The sequence below is a fragment of the Aplidium turbinatum genome, chromosome 12, assembly GCF_918807975.1.
Source record: "Aplidium turbinatum chromosome 12, kaAplTurb1.1, whole genome shotgun sequence".
Lineage (NCBI taxonomy): Eukaryota > Metazoa > Chordata > Ascidiacea > Aplousobranchia > Polyclinidae > Aplidium > Aplidium turbinatum.
In genome coordinates, this window is record NC_137483.1 from 1,810,901 (window position 1) to 1,836,083 (window position 25,183).

At 38.5% G+C, this 25,183-nt stretch overlaps 2 protein-coding genes across 3 annotated transcripts in view; one reads left to right on the plus strand and one right to left on the minus strand.

Annotated features, from left to right (window-relative positions):
• The window catches only part of LOC145780866 (uncharacterized), a 32,059-nt gene extending 30,974 nt beyond the window's left edge, over positions 1-1,085 (plus strand). The window contains exon 11 of the mRNA XM_082592516.1: positions 258-1,085. Within this exon, the coding sequence (XP_082448642.1) occupies positions 258-413 (156 nt within the window). The 3' untranslated portion in view covers positions 414-1,085. The remainder of the gene's footprint in view (positions 1-257) is intronic.
• Positions 1,086-1,806: 721 nt separating this feature from the next.
• Positions 1,807-6,861, minus strand: LOC145780935 (dehydrogenase/reductase SDR family member 11-like). 2 transcript variants are annotated; one of them, XM_082592610.1, is made up of 4 exons: positions 5,809-6,861; positions 5,070-5,406; positions 3,824-4,101; positions 1,807-3,143 (listed from the first exon to the last, which is right to left on the minus strand). In XM_082592610.1, the coding sequence occupies exons 2-4, from the start codon at positions 5,385-5,387 to the stop codon at positions 2,987-2,989; spliced, it is 753 nt and encodes a 250-aa protein (XP_082448736.1). In that variant the 5' UTR covers positions 5,388-5,406; positions 5,809-6,861; the 3' UTR covers positions 1,807-2,986. The 2 variants fall into 2 exon arrangements, with proteins under 2 accessions (XP_082448736.1, XP_082448735.1); XM_082592609.1 differs by having other exon boundaries at positions 5,729-6,861.
• Between the last annotated feature and the right edge of the window lie 18,322 nt (positions 6,862-25,183).

The window sequence follows — 25,183 nt, forward strand, 5'->3', positions numbered from 1 at the left end:
AGTTTATTTTGGCATGATATGAATAGGGATTCAGCAAACTTAGTGTGTGTGCAAGGCTTGCTGGAAAAAGTAAACACCCAAAAAATGGCCGCCTTACGTCACTGATTCCCATGACACAGCTCTTCAGAGATGCTTGGTGGCCAATGCAGAATTTTTTCAGCAATAATCTAACTTAGTTACTCTGTTGTCATTTTTTACAAGAAAGTAAAACGTAGATTTTTTTTCGACAATTAAGTTAAATGTTTCATTTTTTGCAGAACTTGGAACTTCAAAGCAAAGTTTTCAAAAAAATACAAAACGTTAGAGCCATCGTTTCCCGTAGCAACCGTGACGACATGGAGAAAGAAATCGGACTGAGCGATCTTGAAATCAGTGATGACGAAGAGGATGAACCTGGAAAAAAGATTGTGTGACGTCATAAAGGTTGCAACCAAGGGGTGGCGGTAGAGGCAATTCTCTTATAGTTTCATTGGAAATGTAGGGTCTGATACAGACAGCGGTGTGGTCATTACGAATTTGAATGTTAGGGCTGCCCATCAGTTCATGGCTGATCATATAACCCAGCACACTTAAGCTAGCGGTCATCAATGTGGTGTGTGAAGCGTATGAGCTGTTGTAGTTCGGTCGCCATTGATGACATGATTTGGTGAAACGTCAACTATTTCCTGAAATTTATTTTAAAGGACAGTCTATCCACATTTTCTTTATGACGCCACATCCAGAGAGCGGATCGCTACATTCCCGAGCACGGGTCCACAAAACAATGCAGAAGCTCTTAGGACATATGATTAACAAATACTGCTTTATCTATTCGTAGCACTGTTTTGATCGAATGATCAGGATGTCAAATCATTATCGTATCGTATTTAACTATGTCTAGCCTGCGCCGGCAAATTTTACTTTTATTGTGGAAATGTTTGTCCCATGTCCAGTACAACGTCACTTGACCCAGGCGACGTTGCTTCTGGTAGCAAGATGCTCAGCAACACCATCTTGCGGCTACGCAATATATGCAATTGAAAGATATCGTAACAGTGGGATATTTTTATTATTTTCGCAAACTCGTAATAAACATCTACTTTTGATGGCTTTGTACACCCTATGGAAGGTAAGGTTGGTGTTCGTGAAAATGTTTTTCCCATCTTAAACCCCTTCGACCAGCCCACACCCCTCGATGTGGGACTATTGAGTGATGTTTTGTTGCACCGTATCCGCCAGTTATGTTATTTCGGAAAACGCACGAGTCCACACGACGCATAGGCTTAGCAATACACGTCAAAGACAACAGTCTATTCAACGGCGCTTAGAGGGGACGGTAGCCTATTGTTCTGACAAGCGAAAATTTCACTCTGTATAGGTAAGCGGACCTGTGTCAGTGATTCTAACTCCTATAAGTATGCGACGCTGCCAGATTTACACTTGTAGCCTGAAGAAGTTTTCACAGTCCACGATAAGGATTCCTCATGCCAAGGTAGCCACTTTAACAAGTCGAAATTCTGCCACTGAAATTGACTACAATGCAACCGCCAACCAATCAGAACGTGTTATAAGAGGCTACCGTCCAATTGTGACCCATATAGCTCTCATCCAGAGAGTTAATGCTTGTTTTGAACTTTATTTGGAAATTACAGAAGAAAAAGAGCAATAGCAGAGGTGAGAATCGAACACGCGTCAATGAAATGACTACTTTCTAGCCCTAACCCCTAAGCCAACCAGCTGACAAAAAATCCATCACTTAATTTGCTTTCTATGATCTTCTTTTCGCCATTTTTTACGTCACTTAAACCGCAGCTTATGATTGGTTGGCGGTTTCATTCTAGTCAATTTCAGTGGCAGAATTTCGACTTGTTAAAGTGGCTACCTCATGCCAACACACCAACAATATTCTATTACGGTTTTAACCAAGCATAAAACACATGAAATATTTGTCAAAAATAATTTAATCATTAAGTTACTTGTTCTGCTTTTTATAACAACACAGTAGCAAACACATTATTAGTCGAAAAAAAAGCATTTTGTTGTGGAATGTAGATACCAGTGATGTAGTGCAGCTTGTAGGTGATGTTTGGACAAACGTACCGCTCGTCTACCGTGCAAAGTAAACCATCAAAATGAAACAAACACCTCCATGCTACGTAAGAAACTGGGGTTCTGAGTTCAATTACCAGCGACATGTACAAACGTCTTCAGCTGTTACATAAAATTGAGAGAGTTGCAACCACGCATGGAATATTCCTATCTGTTAGGAACACACAACTTAATAACCCAGATGAATGTTAGACACTACAATGCAGTTAATAATACCAGGGTTGCTTAATGCCGACAACGATAAAGTTCCGTTTGGCGAAGCATAAACTGAAAGCAACTCGAAGCAGAGAGTCTGTTTAACAAACAACTTGAAAAGTGCTACACTTCTAAATTATCAATCTCATCAATATGACTGTAGTACTCAGTGTAGTAGCCATCGGCTATGATATCTTATCTAGTAAAACCAAATATTTTACATTGATTCAACGCTTGCAGATTTTGTATCGATGTAAAATAAACTGACCATGTCAGCTCGGATGGAATCTCATAATGTAAACACAGTTCTTGGCGAGGGCAACATAGCGAGTGCAAAGCTCCACAGTTACAATACACGTAAAGAATATGTCGTTCATTTGCAACCAAAGGAAACTGACCTAATTGCTTTGACATTATGAGAAACTGTTTGTAGGCTAGGTTGTAAAATCTTTTAGTTAAAAGCCACAACAAGGTAAGACATTCTTGTGCAGTTGCGCACTTAACAAAAATACAAAAGGCAAGGAATAACACACGATATTTAGTCGTATACATGTGAATATAAAAAAACGATTATTTTAACACTTATTTTCTAAGCGCATAGCTTGATGAGTAAGTACGTTTACTGGATATGTGCCGTATATAAAACTACTGGATTATGGCATAGAAAACACACAAATGTAACATTGCAATGACGTCACGAAGTTCATTCGGCTTGCATTGTGGGGCGGATTATGATGTCATTGACGTTAGTGTATGGCGGGAGCGCGAGTATGTAGCGCACCGAGTCAGCGATGTCTTCCGGCTTGATGCAATCCAGCTGAGAAAAGAGCTTCTCGCACTTTCCCTGTCCTGGGTAGACCCTGGCAAAACAAACCAACATGATTGATAGACTAATCATATGGTACAATTGAAGTAATTCGCAGACAACACTTTTTCCATAGAGCGCACCTAGTTGATGGTATTATTCACAGGCGATAACACTTCAACAATCGGATACTTTACTCTGCCAATCTCGGTGACCAGATCTGCGTCAGTGGTTCAAAGCTTCTACAAGAATGCGCAATTGTCAAAATTAAGCTCTCAAAGAAGCTTTCCCAGTCCGAGAATAAAGGTTCAATTAATCACCATTGATTCAATATCTTCATCAGGCATTGATTCAAAGTACAGCACTTTTGGTGTGTGTGTGTACTGTGTATGCAAAAATTGCGTAGATATAAGTAATTACATTCCATAATAATCCACCATGCTTTAGAACCAGCAAGGTACAGTTTAACTGTATATTGATTTTTAATGGGGTTCTTCCGAAGGTTGGTCCGATAAAATTTAGATTACTTGGAGGATCTACAGATCAAGCAATTCAGATCTGCACTATTTTCATTACTAGTTTCACAATACTTCTTCAGGATGAAACTTTTAAGTGAGATTTTTTAGTTTGACTTGACTGTTAATGTGATCAAACAAAGCTGCATTGTACTAATCTAACAAACTTCTAAAAGCAGGTTAGAGAACAAACTGCAACAGCATCAAGCAATGTCCTTACTTGTCTAAGATATTGGTTTCAACGAATCCTGGAGAGATTTGAGATGATCTTATGTGGCTCCCAGCCTCAATAAGCTCCAACCTCAACCCCTGGTTGATGGCGTTCACAGCATGCTTCGTTGTGCCATACAGGGGTTTATGAACAATGCGATGGCCTGCCACACTGTTCATGTTTATGACATGGCCATCGTCCACACCGGTAGCTCGCATGGGTTTGACTGCTTCCCGTGTGCAGACCAATAAACCGATCACATTCACTTGGAACATATGACTCCATTCCTGCATACATGGAACAAAAATTTTAACATGTTTAAGGCCAAGTAGATAAAGCTACAATAGCTTCCCAAAAAGCTTTTTTGGTCTCTTAAAAATATTTTCAAAATGAAACAAGGAGAGAAAAATCCTCAAACCGTTATTTCACTTCATTGAGAGATTTCTTAACCTGTCTGTCACCATTTAAATACATGCAATCACTAGCCAATGTATGTTTTGGAACAACTAACTCAAAAGAAGTATTTTAAAAATCCTACAAGATAAAAACTCCGTGCAATGCACAATTGCACATATGTATTTGATTGATGATGATAATAATAATGCAAATATAATAATTTTATATTTTTCAGGACATTTTACCAAAATATTGTATTAAAACTACAGTACACAAAACTGAAAACAAGGTAACACAACAGTTACAACATTAGAAAACATTCGATCATCATGCATGCAGATTGCAGAAATGCAGCTTGTAATCTTACCGATTCAAGCAAAACATAAAAAAATGATCAAAAAATAAAGATCCCAAAATGTAGATACTAAACACACGTTGAGCAAACAAACGTTTCGAAAACTGGGAACTGGTATACAAGTCCTCCCTCCCCTTCGCAACTCATGACAAAAAGGAATTGACCATACATGTAGACTGAAGTGTGTGAACAGTAAAGCAAAGGTAAAGTAGTTTCACCCGATATGTTTGGTCGAGTCCTGTCTTTGTCATGAGTTACCAAGGGGGGGACTTGTATACCAGCTCCGAAAACTGTATTGTCTTCATCTTCCATGCTATAAATGTTCTAAAGCACATTTATGGCACCGCAGATTAAGACAATATAGTTTTCAAAATGTTTGCTGAACATGAGCTTAGTATCTACATTTCTTTATTTTGTAAATGATTTTAACAAAATGCAATGGAAATAAAACACAATACTAGCATGTAACATACTAGATTTTTATAATCAAAAACAAAGACTCACAGAAGCTTTCCCTTCTAAGATGGAAGTGTCATATATGATAGCTGCATTGTTGACAAGGCAATGCAATGTCCCAAACTTCTCTTTAACAAATTCAAACATTTGAAGAACTTCTTCTTCAACACCAACATCGCATTTGTATGGAAACATCTCCCCTTTTCCTAATTTATTTAATTTTGTGGCCACTTCTGTCAATTTATCTTTGTTTCGAGCACACCCAACAACTTTTATTCCACTTTTCACCATCATAGCAGCAACAGCCTCACCAATACCCTCCGAAGCTCCTGTTATCACTGCTACTCTACCAGCCCAACGATCCATTTTGGTCTATTGTATACTTCTGAAAACATAAACAGTATAATGCATAAATCACACATTATAGTAATTTTATTTTGCATTAATTATGGCAACGATACAATTATAATTGCCTATACAGTATAATGCAATAAACAAATGCAACTCAACAGTCATCGAATTAGCTATATACTCTCATTTAGTCAAGTATTTTGCCAAGGCACAGATACATGCTCTTGAACAGTGTCAACTAATGCCCTTTCATGGGTTGTGCACAACAGAACAATTTATAAGTATTGTAATGAAGGCTAATTCTGATATTTACGACTTAACCAAAAATATAACTACGGTACTTTAACGTAAACCACCTTGACATAAAACCATAAAACCAAAAATCATTTAAGCGTTTGTTCCTAACTTTTCTGCTACCGGCTTTCAGTTTGTTTACTTGTTTTGTTTGTTATTTTGAGTAAGGTGACAAAATACAAGTTCTTGCAAAGTTCCTTCAAAAGTCTGATGAAACAGGATCAAACTTGAAGATTGGATCAATAGTTTTTCTGTACTGGTACTTTTCTGATGCAATAATCGATATTTATAGATTCACAAATTATCAAAACATGACATTTGAATAGGTTATAACAAAGTAATAACTCCTATAAATACATGTTGACGTCACACTAAAATAATCATTCCTTTTTGCTTTTCCAGTCCTGGCAAAGCTGACTTTGACACTATGACAGAAAATAACAACAGTAAAGATTCCATAAATTAAAAAATATTTTCAATGTGTATGTTATTTTCATCATTTATTATGAGGTGGCAGCTGACTCGATAACTAATTGGTCTTTTTGCTCTCTCCTCGTCATAACATTTTATGGAATATCTCTTGCCATAGCCTATTATTCTTGTGTTTCTGCTATATGACTAATAAACTGATTCTGATTCCCATTAAAGTTCTATTGAAAAGTATATGTTTGCATAATTTTTACCTACAAACAGTTTCAAATGGATGTTTAGTTAGAATATCTCATAGTTTGGGAACTTTAGGCCTAGCCCTGCCTAATTTGCAACAAACTTCCTCACGAGCAACCAGAACCAGGACAGCACCACTAAGTAGCTGCCCACCCCGATAGCCCCATTGATTAACATGTGACTTCGTAAACGAAGCTTCAAGATCAAGTGGCGCTTTCACAAAAGAATTATGGTAAAAAAAATACACACATTTGAAATTGTAAGACTTGCTACTCAATGCAGCAAACAAACAAGTTCCAGACTTCCGGTTGTTTCTTGTTTGTTCAATCATACAGGCTTGCCAGATTTTTTTTACAAAAAGTAGCAAAAAAGTAGCAAAATGGATTTGAAAGTAGCCCAATTTCTGCGCGATGTTTTTCTTTCAAGGAAAACTGTATTTTGTATGTTGCATAATTTTCCAACATGTCCCAATTGTAAGATATTGCATTGTATATCAGTTCCTACTGTACAATTAAACTTTACAACCTTAAATTACCTAAACAGAAAAAAGATTATAGGCTACAGTATTGACAGTCAGTAATCGGAAAGATCACAAGAACTATATATAATACAATCTTGAGCAGAAATATATGCAAAATAATGCTTACACCAACAGACCAAGAAATGAACACCAATACCGTTAATTGTTTTAATGAAACCTATACGAGTACTAAAAAAAAAGTCTATTGATTGTTTTACAATACCACTAAGTGATGTATATATATAACACAAAAATGTCAACATAAATCTTACAATACCCACATGGCAATGACAAACCTCACGGAGTTAAGAGTTATTTATGCATTCATATCTAGGTATGCTGCATAATTGTGCTCATTGAAATATTCATTACTATCAAATATCTTTATGAATACTCAGTATATGTGATCTAGACAGTTTTGTTCATGGCAAGTTGAAAATGGATATATATTGTAAGGTTTAAAACACAGAAGAAAGTGAGCAATGATGGTAGCACAACAAAGATTAACGAGAAGAGTTTAGTTGGTAGCGCTAACCAGAGGAAAACTGGTCACAAAATTGGTTTTAACGTCACTCAATTAGCTTTATTGTGCTACCATTGTTGCTGACTTAAAATATTAAAAGACTGTCACAGCTAGCCTCCATTGGGCTAATAAGATTTGCTACATTACTACCCAGTGGCGTAGCCAAGGGGGGGGGGGGGTTTGGGGGTTACAACTCCCCCCTTTGGCACGCGGGTGACGTCACGATATTGAGAATGATGCTTTCAGTCTAAAAAAATTGTCTAATTTTAAACAAAACTGCATTAAAAGAGCGAGTTTTGCCAATACCAAACATCTCAGCCAGGAATTAGCAACAAGAAAACATAGAGACTTAGCTTTATTTCCGAAAAATTCCGAAGAAAACATGATCTTATCCTTTTGCTATGCCACCGGACAGCACCATTTTACAGGAATATTCATACCCACATTTTTGTTGAAAATGCTCTCAGAATGCATCAAATTCAAAGTAATTTTTCAAAATTTTCTGGGGGAGGCCCCCCAGACCCCCCGCCGCTGGGTCGTCAAAACCCCCCCCCCATTGAAAATTCCTGGCTACGCTACTGTTACTACCCACTACACCTCTAGTCTTTGTCTAATTAAACAATACCGTACATATCTTGTTTAAAGTTTACTAATTCAAACTTAAACCCAAATCTTAACCACAAAAAATAAGTCTATCACAAAATTCACACTCTAAGTCTAATCTATCAATAGCAACTACTGACAAAACCCCCTGGGAAACTTCTGCCTTATAACAACAAACGCATAGATCTAGATGCTGATAGTGAGGCGACAATAGCCAATTACTCGAGTTCGACTCGGTCAAGGCCAACTGGGTAAAACTCAGCAAGACGCTACTCGCTCATTGGCTAGGAACAGTACACGTGGTCACGTGGAAGGGGTCATCACGCCATTTTTACCAAAATAAGAGAGAAGAGAAAAAACGTAAATACGCTCCAAAGTGAGAGATGTGATGCAAGTCGATTATTCTGTGATTCTTTCCACTTTCATCTTTGTTAGGCATTGGGAAGTAAAAAGTAGCCCAAAAAGTCGCAAATTTCAAAAAATCGCAAACCTTCAAATTCAAGTCGCGAAGCGAAAAAGTAGCCCAATTCGCGATAAGTAGCCCAGTCTGGCAACTTTGCAATCATAGATATCTATGGTTCAATGCTTTCTCGGCTTTCTCAACAACAAAATAAAATCGACAGAGTTGCCAGATGCTGTCAAATGAATTTTTAGACGTCCAGTTAACGATTCCACTCCACTCCAAAATCAAGTCAAGTCAATTTAGTTTGTTTCAACAGCGCCATATATTAACAAACAAGCAGGGTACAGTAAATGTAATTGTCAAAACTATGCATTGTACAGCTGTTGGTTAGATTATGGCGCAATCATAGGATGGTAGCAAAAGACCATTAGTGAAACATTAAATAAGCATGCACCTTTACGATTGTTGTCTCGAAGAGAAAGAAAACTCAAGACCAAACCATGGCTAACAAAAGGAATTTTGAACTCCATCAAAACTAAAAACAGACTATATCACTTAAAAATAAAAGACCCAACAAACACTTCTGCACAAGCAACATACAAAAAGTACAGAAATGTACTTACTCATACCAAAGAGCAAGCAAAAGAAATGCATTAGCCTACAGTTTTCTTATTACGCAAAGCTAGCACAACACTGGAAAAATATGGAAAACCATAAATGACATCATCAAGTGCAAACATAAGCACACAGCTCACATACCAGAAGAAATAATTAGCACTGACAATGAAAAAATATCTGACCCTGCACAAATAAGTAATTGTTTTAATGATTATTTCACAGAAATTGGTCCTTCCATGGCATCTAAAATCCCTCTACCGTCTCCTGGCTCATTACTGAAATTGCAAAGCGTCCCATTCTCCTTTTTCCTAAAACCTGTCAATCAAGAAGAAGTATTAAAACATCTTAATAATCTTTCTGTCTCTAAAAGTACAGGCAGTGTTGTACGTTGACGGCGTCAACTTTTTGTTGACGCTGAGGCTAGCGCCGTCAGTTTATTTTTCATTTGACAGAAGTGATAGCGCCGTCAACTAGGCTATTTTGCCGATTTTAAGCGTCAAGCGCTAAGCGTCATGTTTTGTTTTCATGGAAAATCTCGTTTCACAATAAGAGTTTCACAATGTATTCTGGCCAGCGCGACTCATCTGAATTAACGGCTTTTGCGTTGGTTGGAATGGCTCTCTAAAATACATGCAGAAGAAGTTCGCCAAATGGTGATCACCCATGTATTGAGAACGAGAGATCAGAGACAGAATGCAAAAAATCCATGAATGGCATCGCGGACGTTGAATATACTTTATTTCAAGAGCTCTATCGTCACCACCGTGTTATCTCGGAGGTGACGGCTCTATGCCCCTGAAAAGAGCGATGTTGGTGCAGTGGACCTCGTTAAAAGATGTAGGCTATACATGCTAAACTATCACAGCACGCTTGGAACAGTGATACCTTTCCGACTAAACGCTTTCAACTTGTTTTTGAAATACAACACACCAATACCAACCAGCGCTGCTGTGGAACGCATGTTTTCACTTGGAAATGACAATATGCGCAGGGGCGCCGGAAGCGTGGGAGAGCAGGGGAGTGGATGTCCCCCTGCCCTCAAATTTCTGTGGATGGGGAGGGAAGAGGGGGAAATGGTGCCATTTTAAGGTCATGTAAGCTACTGCACACTTTGCAATATAAAAATTTATGCTATCCGCTTTTAGCCTAATTATAATATTCTATTTTTGCCTCAAAATAATATTCTCGACACAAAATTCTCCATCACAGTAAGTTATATTACATCATTATAAAATAGCATGATGCCCTTCCGTGCCATTGTTCTTTGTATAGCGGACACTTGTATCATTACTCGATAATGAGCTGATAGATGAGCATTATCGCTATATCTTATCTTAAAACTTACAAAAAAAATTGGCCTTTCAGCAACAAAAGTGCCCTTTTTTTATACTCCTGCCCAGTGCCCATCCAGTCGTCAGACAAACGTTTTGAAATGCTTGTTTTTCTATTCAATTCAATTTTTCAATTCAATTTATTTTTCTTTGTCAGAATGCAAAAGAAATGATATTGAGAAAAAGAAATACAGTAACAAAACTAACAAAAGGAAAAGGTGGCAAAACCTTAATGGTTTAAGACGTGCGTGAAAGGATCTAATATTGCGGTATATGCATCAATAAATATAGTCAAGCACGGCCACCAAACCTGATACTTTAAAGTAAGTTGATGAATTAGTTAAGAATCAGTCGCCTCCTCGTTCCTGGAACAACTGGAGCGCCAATTCTTAAAGCAATGAGAACACGACTGAACCCAACATCACAAAAACAAACTAATATACACAGTTACACACACATATTGAAATTACATAACGGACTATCAAAACAAGGACTATTTACAGATTTCATACAGAAATAAAGTGTTCGCAGCAACGATATTAAGTAGCCTATATATTGTAGAACAAATACATAATATGGCAGCTCATTATCAAGATAAAATAGTTAAAAAAGCTTTGTTTTTTAAATGTTTTCTGCAAGGAAATAACTAATAGGCTGAGCAGCTAATTACAATACAGTCTCAAAACATAATACCTGCTCTTTATTTATAGCTATTGTTAGCCTGAACTTGGTTGCAATATTTTCGTTTTATGAGACGCTGGCAAAAAATAGCGCTAGAAATTAGCGCTGACGCTGACGCCGTCAATTTCTTTAAGAACTTACGCAGTCCTTTACGCCGCAAAGTTTTTAGGCAATTCGCGCTGACGCTGACGCCGTCAAATTATTTTAATGACGCGTACAACACTGAGTACAGGACATGATGGAATTCCTGTAAAATTTGTCAAACTATCCTCACCAATAATCGCCCCTTTCCTCACCAACTTATTCAATGAGTGCATCGATAAAGGTGTATATCCTGACGTACTAAAGGTCGCTCAAGTTACCCCAATCTTCAAAAGTGGCTCCAGGAAAAATTATTCCAACTACAGGCCCATATCACTATTGTCCCCTTTCACCAAGATATTCGAAAAATCCCTGTACGAACAAATGTACAATTATCTAACTGGTCACAGCGGTAAACCATCATCTCTTCGTGGGAAAATTGTAACATAAGATTCTCGGATCCGTTTGTCTGTATGTAATGACCGAAAAGAAACACTCTTCTGAAACGTCTATTCAAGAATTGTATTTCTGTAAAAATAGCCTCAATGCTGTCGAAAATGAGGTGCAACGCGATACACCACAAAAAACTTGTCACTACAGTACAAACTACTTAGATAAAAGACGGAAGTTTTGTCCAGCTGGCAAGCTCCTTTCAGTGCGTGTACCCGGTGTTACCGGGTATAGCAACATGTCGGTGAAATGCGTGTACCCGGTAATACCGGGTAGTCAGTTAAAACCTTGTTAAAGCTAGTTATTGACTTGCACGCGCCAGCTTGGCTTGTTTCTATGCACTAGAAGTTATTTGTAGCTGTTTAAAAACGTCAAACTTTAAAATGTCGGGGAGCAATGTGCGAGGTAGTCGATTCAATACGGAGGAAGTGGTAGGTCAGATTTTTGCTGACACAGACAGCGGGGACAATTTTGATATTGCTGATAGAGAAGTTTCGTTTCCGCATGTTGACAATGACAGCCCGGGGAGTGATTGGGAATGTGATTTGAATGATTTTTATGATTTACATCTTGACGATAGATCCATAGATGTGTCTCCTGATTATGATGAAGAGGGTGGTCGTCGTGTGAGCCTCTGGGGCCGAGGGTCTATTCTTTTACCACCCCAGATTTACGATGTTCCCGGACTACACTGGAAGGCTACTAGAGAGCAGCCAGTCTTTGGTTTCATCATCCATGACACGCAGACCTTCCACTCCATTAGATGGCTTGAAGATGGAACAGTCATTGATGATGTGGTCTGCGGTTTGTTCCTCGGCACCACAGTCACAGGAGGAGGAAGAGGCCATTCCCCGTTGGTGCATGGTTGAGCGGAAAAGCCCGACGCCAGTTCGAAGACGGTTGAGGCGCACCCATGCCTGTCTTGGTAGCCTTAGGCCGATGGGGCGTGTGTCGGCGTCGGGGCTGAACGAATAGAGTCTGGTGGCGCTTGACTTCCATTCAGAACTCCATTTATGGTCCGCCCAAGTAGCCGCATTTATGGTCCGCCCAAGTTTGCCCTGACTGTCCAAGCCAGCCAGGCCTGCATGCAGATAAAGATTGTTTTAGGGTTTACCACATAAAATTGGATTATTCTGTAGCTGCACCCAGGGCCGGCTTTAGCTGATGGGGAGCCGGAGGCACTTTTAGATCGGGGGGGCCCCGTGCAAAAATTTTTTTAGCTCCGTCGGCGCGAAAAACCACCTCTACGTGTACAGTAGCAGTAATCCAGCACTGCACAGCATTTTGCAGAAACTTCAAAGGCCGAAAAAAAAATAATAACACAAAATTACATTTTTTTCTACGTCGGGGGTCCCTTCAAAAGGGGGGCCCGGGGCACCTACACCCTCTGCCCCCTCCCTAAATCCGGGCCTGGCTGCACCTGATGAAAAAAACAGAGATTCATTAGACGTATAGCCTACGAGTAAATGTCTAAATTTTGCTCTCACCAAACTCAACAGCCTGAAGTTTGTACTGTGAAAGAAAGCAAAAACATTTATTGAAAAGCATTAGCCTATGTGATAGAAGACTACAATCACTATGTAGCCTACAAACTATAACTATTTTTCAATGTAGGCTATCTTTCATTTTTTACATGGTATTCTATGGTTCTTTTTGTCCGTTTTGTTTATTTTTATCCATTTTCAGTAAACAACAAGACATTCCAACAACATTTTACTAGAAAAAAACTTTTTTTTACAGTTTTTCTAAAAATTGAAGCACCTAAAATGGCTGCCACGAAGTCACGTGACAATCTATCTGTGTAAAATTTTAAAATTTTCCTTTTTTTTATTAGTTCAACCTTTTTTAAAATCTAAAACACAAAAAAAATTTTTTAAAAAGCTCTAATAAGAGCTTATTTTTTTCACATTCATTATGAAATGCATATTTTTTTCTAAATTTTTTTTTTCTAATTTATTACTTTTTTTACCAGTTTCATTTTTTAAATGTTATTCAGTAATTGATTTTTTTCGTTTTGTGTATCTTTATCCATATTTAGTAAGAAAAAAGACTTTCTAACTACATTTCATTACAAAAAAAAACGCTTTCTTCACAATTTCACAAAAATGAAAAAATCCAAAATGGCTGCCATGACGTCACGTGACAATCTAACTGCGCAAAACTCTAAAATTTTGCCTGTTTTTATTAGTCCAACCTTTTTTAAAAACGAATACACAAAAGAAATTTTCAAAAAAGCTCTTGTAGTACTTTTTGCACATTCATTTGAAAATGCATATTTTTTCCTAAAAAAGGGCTTAGCACAGGAACTAGACATACCTATAGCAGCGAAAGGGTTAAGCAAAACAGTTAAATTTTTTGCGACCAACTTCTTCAAGCAACAATTTTAAAATGACGAGAATAAATTACGATATTTCAAACGCACGTAAGCAGTTACTGTGACGTAATAATGATAAGCAATGATAAGTTATTTAAGCAGCTGTTCAAGTTTGGCTTACACCTGTTCAAGCCTGGCCCACACCTGTTCAAGCCTAGTCTACACCTGTTTAAGTAATTAAAGATTTAACGATGATGTAATGTATTGCTACAGCTGCAATGTTTACAGGTCTTGCAAGCGATATTGCACTCTGCTCATTTTTTAGAAATATTGCATTACGTAATACGCTAAGATTCAGTAGACCTGAACGGTTTTATATGACGTTTGATTTGGTGAACAATTGTCTGGAACATAGCGATCCTAGTTATGACAGTCTAACATGGCATAACTAAAAAAGAATTTAAGGACAATTGTGAGCCAATGAATAAAAACACACGATACACAATTGTTTGAATCACTCACGTTTAAGTTAATACACAAATACAAAGGGCATGCAAAGAATGAACAGCAATAAAAATAATACACGACGATACATGAAATTGGCACCATAGGCCTAGGTACACGCAAAAATGTCGCTATATACAATGGTTGCAATAACCGACTGTTCTGGGCTCAGACACTTTGAATTTGGTGCATTCTGAGAGCTTTTCAACAAAAATATGGATATAAATATTCCTATAAAATGGTGCTGTCCGGTGGCATAGCAAAAGGATAAGATCATGTTTTCTTCAACATTTTTTCGGTAATAGCCTAAAGCTAAGTCTCTATGTTTTCTTGTTGCTAATTCCTGGCTGAGGTGTTTGAATGTTTGGTATTGGCAAAACTCGCTCTTTTAATGCAGTTTTGCTTAAAATTAGGCAAACTTTGTTTTAGAGAAATAGAGACTGAAAGCATCATTCTCAATATCGTGACGTCACACGAGTGCCAAAAGGGGGTTGTAAGTCCGCTGTGGGACTAATATCAGCTGTTTAGAAGCATATCAAACCATTCAACAATTTCTCACAAAATTTCGGGAGAGGGGGCCCGGGCCCCTTGGGCCTCCTCATAGATCCGCGCCTGAGCTGTTGTGTATATGATTTCCATGGTGACAGAAAAATCGATGAATTTATGTTGATCATAAGTTTGGCAGTGAAACAAATCTTTAAATAAAAAAAGCAAGTAGCCGAAGCATGGAAAAAGTCATAGCGGAGCACCACCTCCAAGCTCCAGTAGACACAAGGCCTGATTAAGGCTCACGGAGGCCCAAGGCACAGCTAATTTTAGGGGCCCCTATTGGCAATCGCTTTCGATGCAGAGTAGCAGTGCTCTACTTTTTCCTAGCATTGCCAGTAACTTCGCCAAAAGCGTGACAATTCGGAATCGTTATTCTATTTCGCAATCGTTACACAATTTGAAATCGTTACTCAAAAATAACAACTGTGCACACACACTGGCACAACAACTTTCACTACCTACGCCACTAATGTAAAACAAATTGGGGGGCCTAAAACCAGGGGGCCTGAGGCGTGTGCCTCGTGTGCCTCATGGTTAATCGGGCCCTGAGTAGACAAGAAGAAAAGGCACCATACAGCCGCCCCGATAGCTCAAAGCCGCCCCGATAGCTCAATTAGCCGCCCCGATAGCTCAATTGGTTAGCACGTCACTTCTGGAACGAAGAAGCTTCAAGATCAAGCCGCGCTGGTTCGACTCTCGGGGTGTGCGCTTGAGCACCGCACGTTAAGGACTGCTCTCCATTCAGCGGCATCTAATGGATGGAATAATTCCCTGGCAACAACACTTCAACAATCGGAAACTTCACTCTGTCAATCTCGGTGACCGGGCCTGCGTCAGTGATTCAAAGCCTCTACAAGTAGGCTATGCGAAACTGCCAGGATTAAGCTCTACAAGAAGATTTCCCAGTCCGTGGATAAAGATTCAATCAATCAATCCAACATTCTTTGAAGTCTTAGGCTACTGTTTTCTTTGAAAGTGCCTTGTTTGTGGGGAGAGATAAGCTTTCACAATAATAATAAAAACATTTGCATCATTGGCACTGAACCAAAATTATTCTCTCAACGACACTGTGAAAGAGTAGGCTACTTGTTCAATACCGCTCAAGAGCAGATGGTTGTGTATTTGGCAGGGCACAAAACGCATGCCTAAAAGTTGACACGGAGATTGGCTTCCTTGCAAGGACACGGTGCATTGGCTTCCGTTGAAGAGTTAGATTACTCGGACGGAAAACGTCCGAGTAATCTAACTCTTCAACAACGTTGTCCACTCTTTCGCTCAGCCAGCCCTTTTTAAAGCTTGCACTAACTGTGATCTCATTTATAATATCAAAGGATTTTTTCAGCGGAGTCCACCAATTCTTGCTGAACTCTGCCAAAAACAACAATGCAATGTCTTCTGCTGACAGAAAATTTACCAAAGTGTAGCATACCATGATACCACAGACCACTAATAATGATGTTATTTTGCTTTAGGTTTAGAATGTCATCACAATATTACCCGACTTATTCTCACTCATTATTTACGCCGTTTTTAAAGTCTTTGTGTAATTTGTCTGACCTGGATTCGGCTTCAGACCTAGTCCGCCTCGATATCTCAGTTGGTTAGCGCGTGACTTCGTAAACGAAGAAGCTTCAAGATCAAGTGGCGCTGGTTCGACTCTCGGGGAGTGCGCTTGAGCAACGCACGTTAAGAACTGCTCTCCATTCAGCGGCACCTAGTGAATGGAATAATTCTCTGGCAACAATACTTCAACAATCGGAAAATTTCACTCTGCCAATCTCGGGGACCGGCCCTGCGTCAAGAGCCTCTACAACAGGGCTTCCCGATTGGGGGTGCTCGCACCCCCTGGGGGTGCGAGTAGCTGTAGCTAGGGGTGCGAGAATTCACAGATGAAGAAGAGCCATACCGTATATAGAGATGGATTTTCTTTAACGAGGGAGGTGGTGATTATCTCTCAGATCATTCTATGTTGGCCCATACAGCACAATGCACAACAAGAAAATACCACCCGACAAGTTGCTGATAACAGAAAGGCTGTGGTTCGAACGTCACGTGATTGGTGGCGGGATAATGCGTTAATAGCCTATGTCAAGGCAGAGATCAGTCAGCACTTGGAAAGCCTGAGAGAGTCATTTGACGGATATTTATCCCCAGGAGATCTGGAAGAACCGGAAACTTGGATCATCAACCCCTTTGCCTTCAATTTATAGAAGATGGAAGATAAGTATAAAGATAAGGAACATCTGATAGATATGCAAGTATGCCAATCGACAAAGCTGGTTTATGGGTCCAGTTCACTCAAAACTTTCTGGTGCAGCGTTCAAACTGGGCATCCAATTCTGATTAAGAAAGCATTGCAAGTTTTGGTTCTATTTGCTACCACTTGGCTGTGTGAATCGGGATTTTCATCTCTACTTTACATGAAGAATAAATACCGCAACGCCCTGGACCCCGAAAATGATCTGCGCATTGCATTGTCCCACAAGGTTCCACATTTCGAACAGATAATTGCAAAGAAGAGTCAGGAGAAAAGTCAAAGATCTTGATTAACGCCATTATGTTCTCAGTTTGTGTTATTTCTTTATTTATTCGTTTTGCATTTTGTGTGATTGCGTTGTTGAAGGCTGCACTTTTTCCTAGTCGTTAGCCATATAAAGGCCGTAAGCTGTTTTTCTGCGTTGTTTTTGTACGTCTTTTGAATTTTTTTCTCAGAACCACTCCGCTTCAAAACAGGGGGTGCGAGATTGGCTTCATCAATCTCATGGGGTGTGGGGTGATAAACGAATCGGGAAGCCCTGCTCTACAAGTATGCAAAACTACCAGAAATAACCAATCAACGCTTTGTCAGTCCGAGGATAAAGATTCAAAACCAACCAACCAGCACTAAAACCGAACGCCGTATTCTTTTTTTTTATGAAACTCGATACGGATGTGTGATGCATATTTGAAACAAATTAATAATAATTATTACCACTCGGCCACAGAGCTGGTGTCATCTCTTTCTCAACAAAATTGTTTTTGCACTTCCGTTTGGCTGAAAGCGGAGTTAAGATAGACCAAAACAATCGTTTTTGAGTCTCCTCTTTCGCTGTTTAATCAACGTTCCGAGATAATGACACAGATAAGCAGACATTGGGCTGGGTGATCCCAGACAGCAAATCAGTTGTTTTTTACATTGATTCTACGTCTACAGACGTTAAATCAATGTAAAAACGACTGATAAGCTGTCTGGAAAACGAGATGAAAAGATTAATTGCACATCACGAAGTGTATCGTGTAATTGTTGGCTAGGTCATTTGACTCAGCCGGGAAATATCTTAAATTCTACGTCGATTTTACGTCCAATATGATCGTAACAGCATGAAGACTAAGTCAAGCATCTACACACTTCAACGTTTAGTTTATTTAACGTCGCCTGAAGTCATTACAACGTTAAAGATACGTGCTTGCAAATGTAACCCTTTCAACCGCATGCTAAGTGGAAAACTAAAAAGGCTTCAATCTCATAGAATCGCTCATTGTTGCCACAAACAGTTTTAGTTTATCCGACGTTGACTAATTTCAGACCAGGAGCAGGTATGTGAGTTCTTTCTTAGAAGAACGTTTTGAGGCTGAATGAGGTTGACAGACACGTTCTTAATTTATAGTTTGTATTCACTTTGTTGTATTATGTTAAATGCCGTGTGGTTGCTTGGTTATATCTGTTTATAGTTCAAGAAAATCACGTCTTGACCAAAATTGATTAGACAAACTATGATTGATGACGTCACAACGAAAGCAAAAGCAGACAGTGGTGCATCGATAACTTGTAAACCTCTTTTCTAATTTTCAAAATTTTTAAATTTATAATTTTTTAACCCTTACTACTATTATTGGAAGTTTGCTCAGTGATGCTGCAGTGACAATGATGCTTGATCGTAGGCTATCGTGTCATCCAATAAAGCTGTTACAACAAAAGTCTTATAAGAGAGAGATGAGAAAGCGTTTAGAGACACCAAAGTTGCGAAACAAGTACGAATGAATCCGAAGCTTCCCAAAATAGACAACGGATCCTCTACTGATGACGTCATAAAGTCATGCTCATGGCAAGTAATATAAATAAACGTGAAACTGAGACTGACTTGACGTTGCTAAGGAAGTGAAACTATTTTCTTCTCAAACGCAGTCGGTTGCTATGGCATGCAGTGTAGGATGTTGACATGGCGGGAGCTGACTTACCAGAGGGGAAGAAGGTGGCAAATCTTCCCTTCCTGGTAAGCTATATGTAAAAATCGGGTTTTATTTTGTTATTGTTTGTGTTAAAGATACGACAGTTGCGTCAACGATTTTTTGTAGTTCTAGATATGATGCCGGCCCCCGAGTCAAGTCAATATATTTTGTTTCAATAGCGCCACATATAAACAAACAAGCAGAGTAAATCAAAATTAAAAACAATGCATTGTAAGTTATAGCTGTTGGTAATTATGGCACTAACGAAAGACCATAAGCGGTCATCTAGTCAGCCACCACCCTATAACAATAAATCTAACTAAATACTGATTACTGACACATTGATACGCACAGATGTGGAGAGGCAGGCACATTACTTTAGTAAATAAAAAAAGCTTTAGCCACTGATATTAAAAGAAACAACAACAGCTGTTGGTTTGAATCTGCAGTCTCAGACCTAGAAAAATTCTAAGTTTCTCAGCTTGATATTTGTCAGCTTGATCATCATAATAAATAACAACTTTTTCAATTTAAAGTTTTCAGATTTGATAACTTTTGCTTCAGATTGGCTTTAATTTGTTTTGAGTCGATAAATTCTTTGCTCTTGTATATTCGTATGCAACTGAAACGAAATATTAATCGTGATAAATTAAACTAAGCAACGATGAGAACATTAAACCGACATTCAGCTGAACACGATTCGAAGATTAAAATAGGATGAACGAAGACAAGTTTTCAGAACTTTCGTTGAAAGGCAAAGTTTTTCAATCTTGGTTTTCGTTTCGAATTAAGTTATTTGTCACAATTCAAATATTCTTAATATGCAGCAGTTATTAGATCTGAGAATGAAAACTTAGATTCTTCAAATTACTCTGCAATACTAAAGATTGAACCAAACAACGATGGACGTTGCATAATCAACAAAGCAAGTCGCACGATGCAGTCTGAAATGAAAACTGAAAATCGATATTTTGGAATTCTTCAAATTTTAGTGGCATTGTGATCGATAAGTTTGTTGAGGAATCAGCATTTGAAGTAACTTGACAACGTTGCTGTGCGCATTCTTGTTTGTGGGGTGGGGAGTCGATGTTTGTGGGATGGAGATTTCTTGTGAAGTGAGAAAGGGCTATTTGTGAGGTAGGGAATGGTGAGGGAAATCAGGAGTAGAAGTATAAGAATTTGTTTTGAGAAAACGAAGCTTGATTTTTTAAGCATTGCCAGAAGAGATTGAAGCACAGAGGCGATGATCATTATTGAACGTTTGGAGGCTGTAGGAGGAAATGTCATAAAAAATGTTAACAAATGAAAATGTTCTTTGTCACAAAATTGGGATTATTTTGTTTTTACTGTTCCTCTTAATAAAGAGCAGACTATCGTTGCAATATAATCTCTAGTGCGGTCCAAGCTATAATCTAGTTTCTAGCCGACCTTCAGTGAAGACAATTAGGCTTGAAAAGGGCTGTATGACTAGCCGAAAACATTGGCTTATTTTTTTTGTTTTTATAATGTTAAATGTAGTGTTGTTGCTGAGTTATGTCTGTTTCCTTAGTGAAGAAAACGATAAAACAAGTTCAGTATTGTAGTGGTACAGCCCAAAGCGGTTTTGCTATTTTTTCTTTCATCTTATCAATGGCTTTGAACCTTCAATAGCAGAATGCTCACAACAAGCATTCCAGGTTAATGCAATGATTGCTTTTTTGTCGCCAGATGTTGAATTGACGTCAGCAGATCAGCATTAGTCAGGTTGAGCAAATACTATTCAGGTACTTGCTAAAAACTCCCCAGCTGCTGTCTGATCACGTGACACGCAAAAACATTTCGAGAGCAAGCCAAGTGGCGGCACGAGGAGAATGGAACAACAAAGAAAGACTTAGGAAGACAGCAACGTGGAAAGTTTATATTCTAGTCTGGAGGATGCTCTGTCGGCGGATGCATGAAACCAACATATGTTCACCAGTTGGTGCTATCGTGAACGGTATTTTAACATCAAACGAGAAGTATTTTAACATTGACTAATATTTTAATAATAATAATAAATAATAATAATAATAACTAATATTTTGACTAATATTCAATAATATTTTAACATTGACTAAAACTATTAAACCATAAATAAATTTTGAAGATAAATTGATTCTAAATTAAACTATAAATTTAAAACTGTTGTCTGGTTTAGGAAATTTCTGACCACACGACATGTGAAGCCTAAGAAGATGTTAACAATTCAACTTAGTTTGCATTGTTTTAACATCGCCTGACGTGCAAAGGATGTTGCCAGTGGCATCAAGTCTGAACTCTCAAAGTTATTCACAGATCAACTGAATTATCACAAGTATGTGCAACTCTGGTTATCAGCTATCATTTCCCGGCTATCAGCACAAGACTGAATGGAAAAAACGCAGAGAAACAAAATTTTCATTAAAAAAATAACACACTCGTAGCAATGAGGCATAAGCTTTAGCCTCGATAGTGAATATTTTAATCACTTTAAGTGAAATGAGGGCGGTGCGTATCCCTATTATAAAATAATGCTCATTCGGTTTCTTTAGAAACTTTAGAGTTAGACAACAATTCTAATGTAGAACCAGGCCCGGATTTAAGGGGAGCAGAGGGTGCAGGTGCCCCGGGCCCCTCGACTTTTGAAGGGCCCCCATACGTGGAAAAAATGTGATTTTCTTCTTTCAGCCTTCGAAGTTTCTGCAAAATGCTGTGCAGTGCTGGATTAATACTACTGTGGACGTAGAGGTGGTTTTTCGCGCCGTTGGCGCGAAAAAATTTGTACTCGGGGGGCCCCCATCTAAAATTGCCCCGAGCCCCCCATCAGCTAAATCCGGCCTTTTTGCAGTAAAAAAATTAAAAAAATTTTTGCACGGGGGCCCCCCCATCTAAAAGTGCCCCGGGCCCCCCATCAGCTAAATCCGGCCCTGTGTAGAACAGGCAAGTTTTTGCAGTAAACTGCAGGTTCACCTTATTTGTTTGTTGCTTCAACAAATAAAATTTGGATGTTTAGAAAAAATTAATGCTTTTGCGAAACAAAGAAATAAAGGCTAAGACAGTGTAAAAATCTTTATTCCAAGCTTAAGTGGAGAGTAATCCCGAAATCCGTCGCCTGCTTAGTGCTCATAGCGCTGTGATCGTGCGACAAACATCAGGAACTCGCGGTGTCTTGTTTCAACTACACTTTGTCGGTGTACTCAACATGAAAACAAGTTTGGAAAGAAAGAGAAGAAAAAATTATCAAAGGGGATGTTTAAAGCTTGAGGTGTACATCGGTTGCTTCAACTCAAACGATGCAGACGTTTTGCAATTTGGGAATGTACAGCAGCTTGTGGAAAGCGTATGTTAGCAAAGCATGAAAGCACGATTTGCAAACGTTGAATCAACGTAAAACAATGTGAAAACGAAAACTAATCTCCTAAAAGCGGTTGCTAGAACTTGTCCGGCCAATTGTATGGAAGGTTTTATCAAGCCATAGGACACAGGTTGAGGAGATGTAAGCAGTGGTGGACACATAACTTTCTCAGCGGGGTGGCATTGGTGATGTTAATTATCTGGAAATAAGTTGAGGAGGCATCAAATAAGCATCTGACTCTCTAAACGCAGCATTCAAGAAAACTTTGTGGCTTCTGCTGCAGCCTTTAGTAGTAGATAGGTGACTGCTTGAGTTGTTTTGTTGAATGTGTATTTGCTTTTCACTAATGTGGTTTTTAATTGCAAAATTTGAAGACTGCCCGTGACGCAACAACAAAAACATCAGAAAATTAAGAGAAACATTGGTCTGCGGTTGCTAGCAGTTGCTACCCGACTGAAAAGTTCGTTCCACGTTCGGTAGACCCCCCAGGGGAAATCAGAAGACTTTGCGTCCTTGCAGCTGAGCACATGCTGCCAAGTTACTTGAGGTAATTCGTTTTGGCTTTTGTGAAATCACATCAACTGCTATTCGGCAACTATGGTGTTGCAAAGCAATAAAGCTTTGTTCCCAAGCCAGCTAATCAATCCTGTTTACATTGTTCCAACGTCTACAGACGTTGAATCAACTAAAAGCATGGTTGGTTTAACTAGCTACTTAGTAAAATAAATATTCGGCGTTCGCAAACCAACTGTTGTTGGAATTTGATTTATCTGCATCCAATCAATCCAACATCAAATAACATTGAAAGAACAGAAAAGTTTAAACAGTAAACTTTAAATGGGAGTTGAAAACTAAATTAAAGGAACAGGCAAGGCATAATTAAGTGACGTCACAATGGTAAAAAGTCTAAAGACGTATCGTTGGAATGCACCAGCTCAGTGGCCGAGTGGTTTCGCCTTCGGCTCTTGTGCTGGTAGATCTGAGATCGATTCCAGGTCGGGTCAAACCAAAGACTTTAAAAATGGTACCGATTGTGTTCTATCCTGCATAGCGCAGTGAGAATGAGTCGGGTAATAATGTGATAACTAGGGCCATTTTTATATGACCTTAAAAAATCAATAATATGACTTTATTTTTTGGAAAATATGACTTTATATGACTTTATGTGAAAATCGTTTATTTTTACATGCGAACAACGTCACTCACGGAACTAAAGAGTAAAACATACGCAAGATAACAGTAATACACATCCATTTTTATTTTAAACCACTGTTGTAGTACAGTTTCATGTAGTGTGGAATGTTAGAGTCTTTGAAGTTACGATTTAGACGTAAAAATGACTTTAGTAAGGAAAATGAGCGCTCCACAGACGCTGATGTGGGTTGACACTTCTGCAGTTTTGCATAAAGCGCTGGTGAAATGTCTTGTCTTTGTAGCTCCATAATTTGTTAACAGATTGTGTTGCAACACAATGCAATGTGTGTCCTCATAATGCAATGTGTGACCTCATAAAATATAGGTCTGTGACTGTAAGTGTTATTTAGGCTAATCCTACAGTTTGCCTTCGTTCAATCAGAGATTGCCTTACTTTCTTAGTGCTTAATTGCTTAAATTGGTAAACTTTAAGCTTAAACCGCTTAAATTGGTACTTTTTATTTAAAGTATACAACGGTATGACTTTATAACTCAAAAATATGACTATATAACTTGAAAAGCTGATTTATGACCTAACCAGGAAAATGTGACTTTATAAGACTTCATAACTTTCTTAATATACCTCATAGGGATGCGGTTTTTGCGTTAAAATTGATTTCCCGACTTACTGATGCATAGAAAAAAATATGACTTTAATGACTTTAAATGGCCCTAGTGATAACATCGTAAACCTGATACAAATTAAAAATGAGCCCTGTCGCTAAAAGACCTTAGCTGTTGTAAAGCGACAATAAATAACGTTCCCCGTGGTGCAAATTCATTTGTAACTTAGTCATGCAGTTGCCTTTTCTTAATGTAATTTGTTTTTCGTCTGTCTGTGTGTTTTCTACTATTGCTTTTAATCGTTGCGTGTTTCTCGATGCTTTTAGTTAGTTGTTTAGTTAGTTAGTTACGGTAGTTACTGTCAAGAAGTAAAATTTATTGTAGTTTATAAATATTTGCAGATTCCTGATGAGGGCTTAAGTTAGCCGAAAACGTTTGAATGTTGAACTATTTGTAAATATGTAATATACTGTTGTAATGCTCAACCCTGTGTTATTGTTGTGTCTTGCCTGTCTTTGGTATAAAAAAGCAAACTCTCTCCCGAAACTATAATAAATAAAAACCATAACATTATTATTATTATTATCGTTGGAATGCAGCGGTGGTCGAGTGATCGAGTACGGTCATGATGGGATTGTATGAGGGCAAAGCCTGCAAGAGGAAATGGTTGTGTCAGGAATGTCAGAATACATAAAAAGGAAGACTTTTTAGGGTAAAACAGGCTGTCAAGGGTTTAGAGAGTAATAACTATTTTTGATTGAAAAGGAAGACTGGTGATGCGTCTGATGCAAAGCAGCTATCAGTAAAGTGGACTCAATATATTCTCCTGGAGCAGTAGCATGGTTTGTCACATTTTGCAGACATTGCTAACACTGATAACTTGAGAAGAAAGAGACGTTCTTCCCGGCCATCAGCACAAGGCTGAGCGCTCACTAGTACAGCGGCTGCCAAGAAA

Coding starts and splice junctions, on each gene's coding strand:
- LOC145780935 (XM_082592610.1), bottom strand. CDS start 5,387: ATGGATCGTTGGGCTGGTAGAGTAGCAGTGATAACAGGAGCTTCGGAG. Junction 4,102..5,069: donor TCTTAGAAGGGAAAGCTTCT/GTGAGTCTTTGT, acceptor CCATGTATGCAG/GAATGGAGTCATATGTTCCA. Junction 3,144..3,823: donor GAAACCAATATCTTAGACAA/GTAAGGACATTG, acceptor TTGTTTTGCCAG/GGTCTACCCAGGACAGGGAA.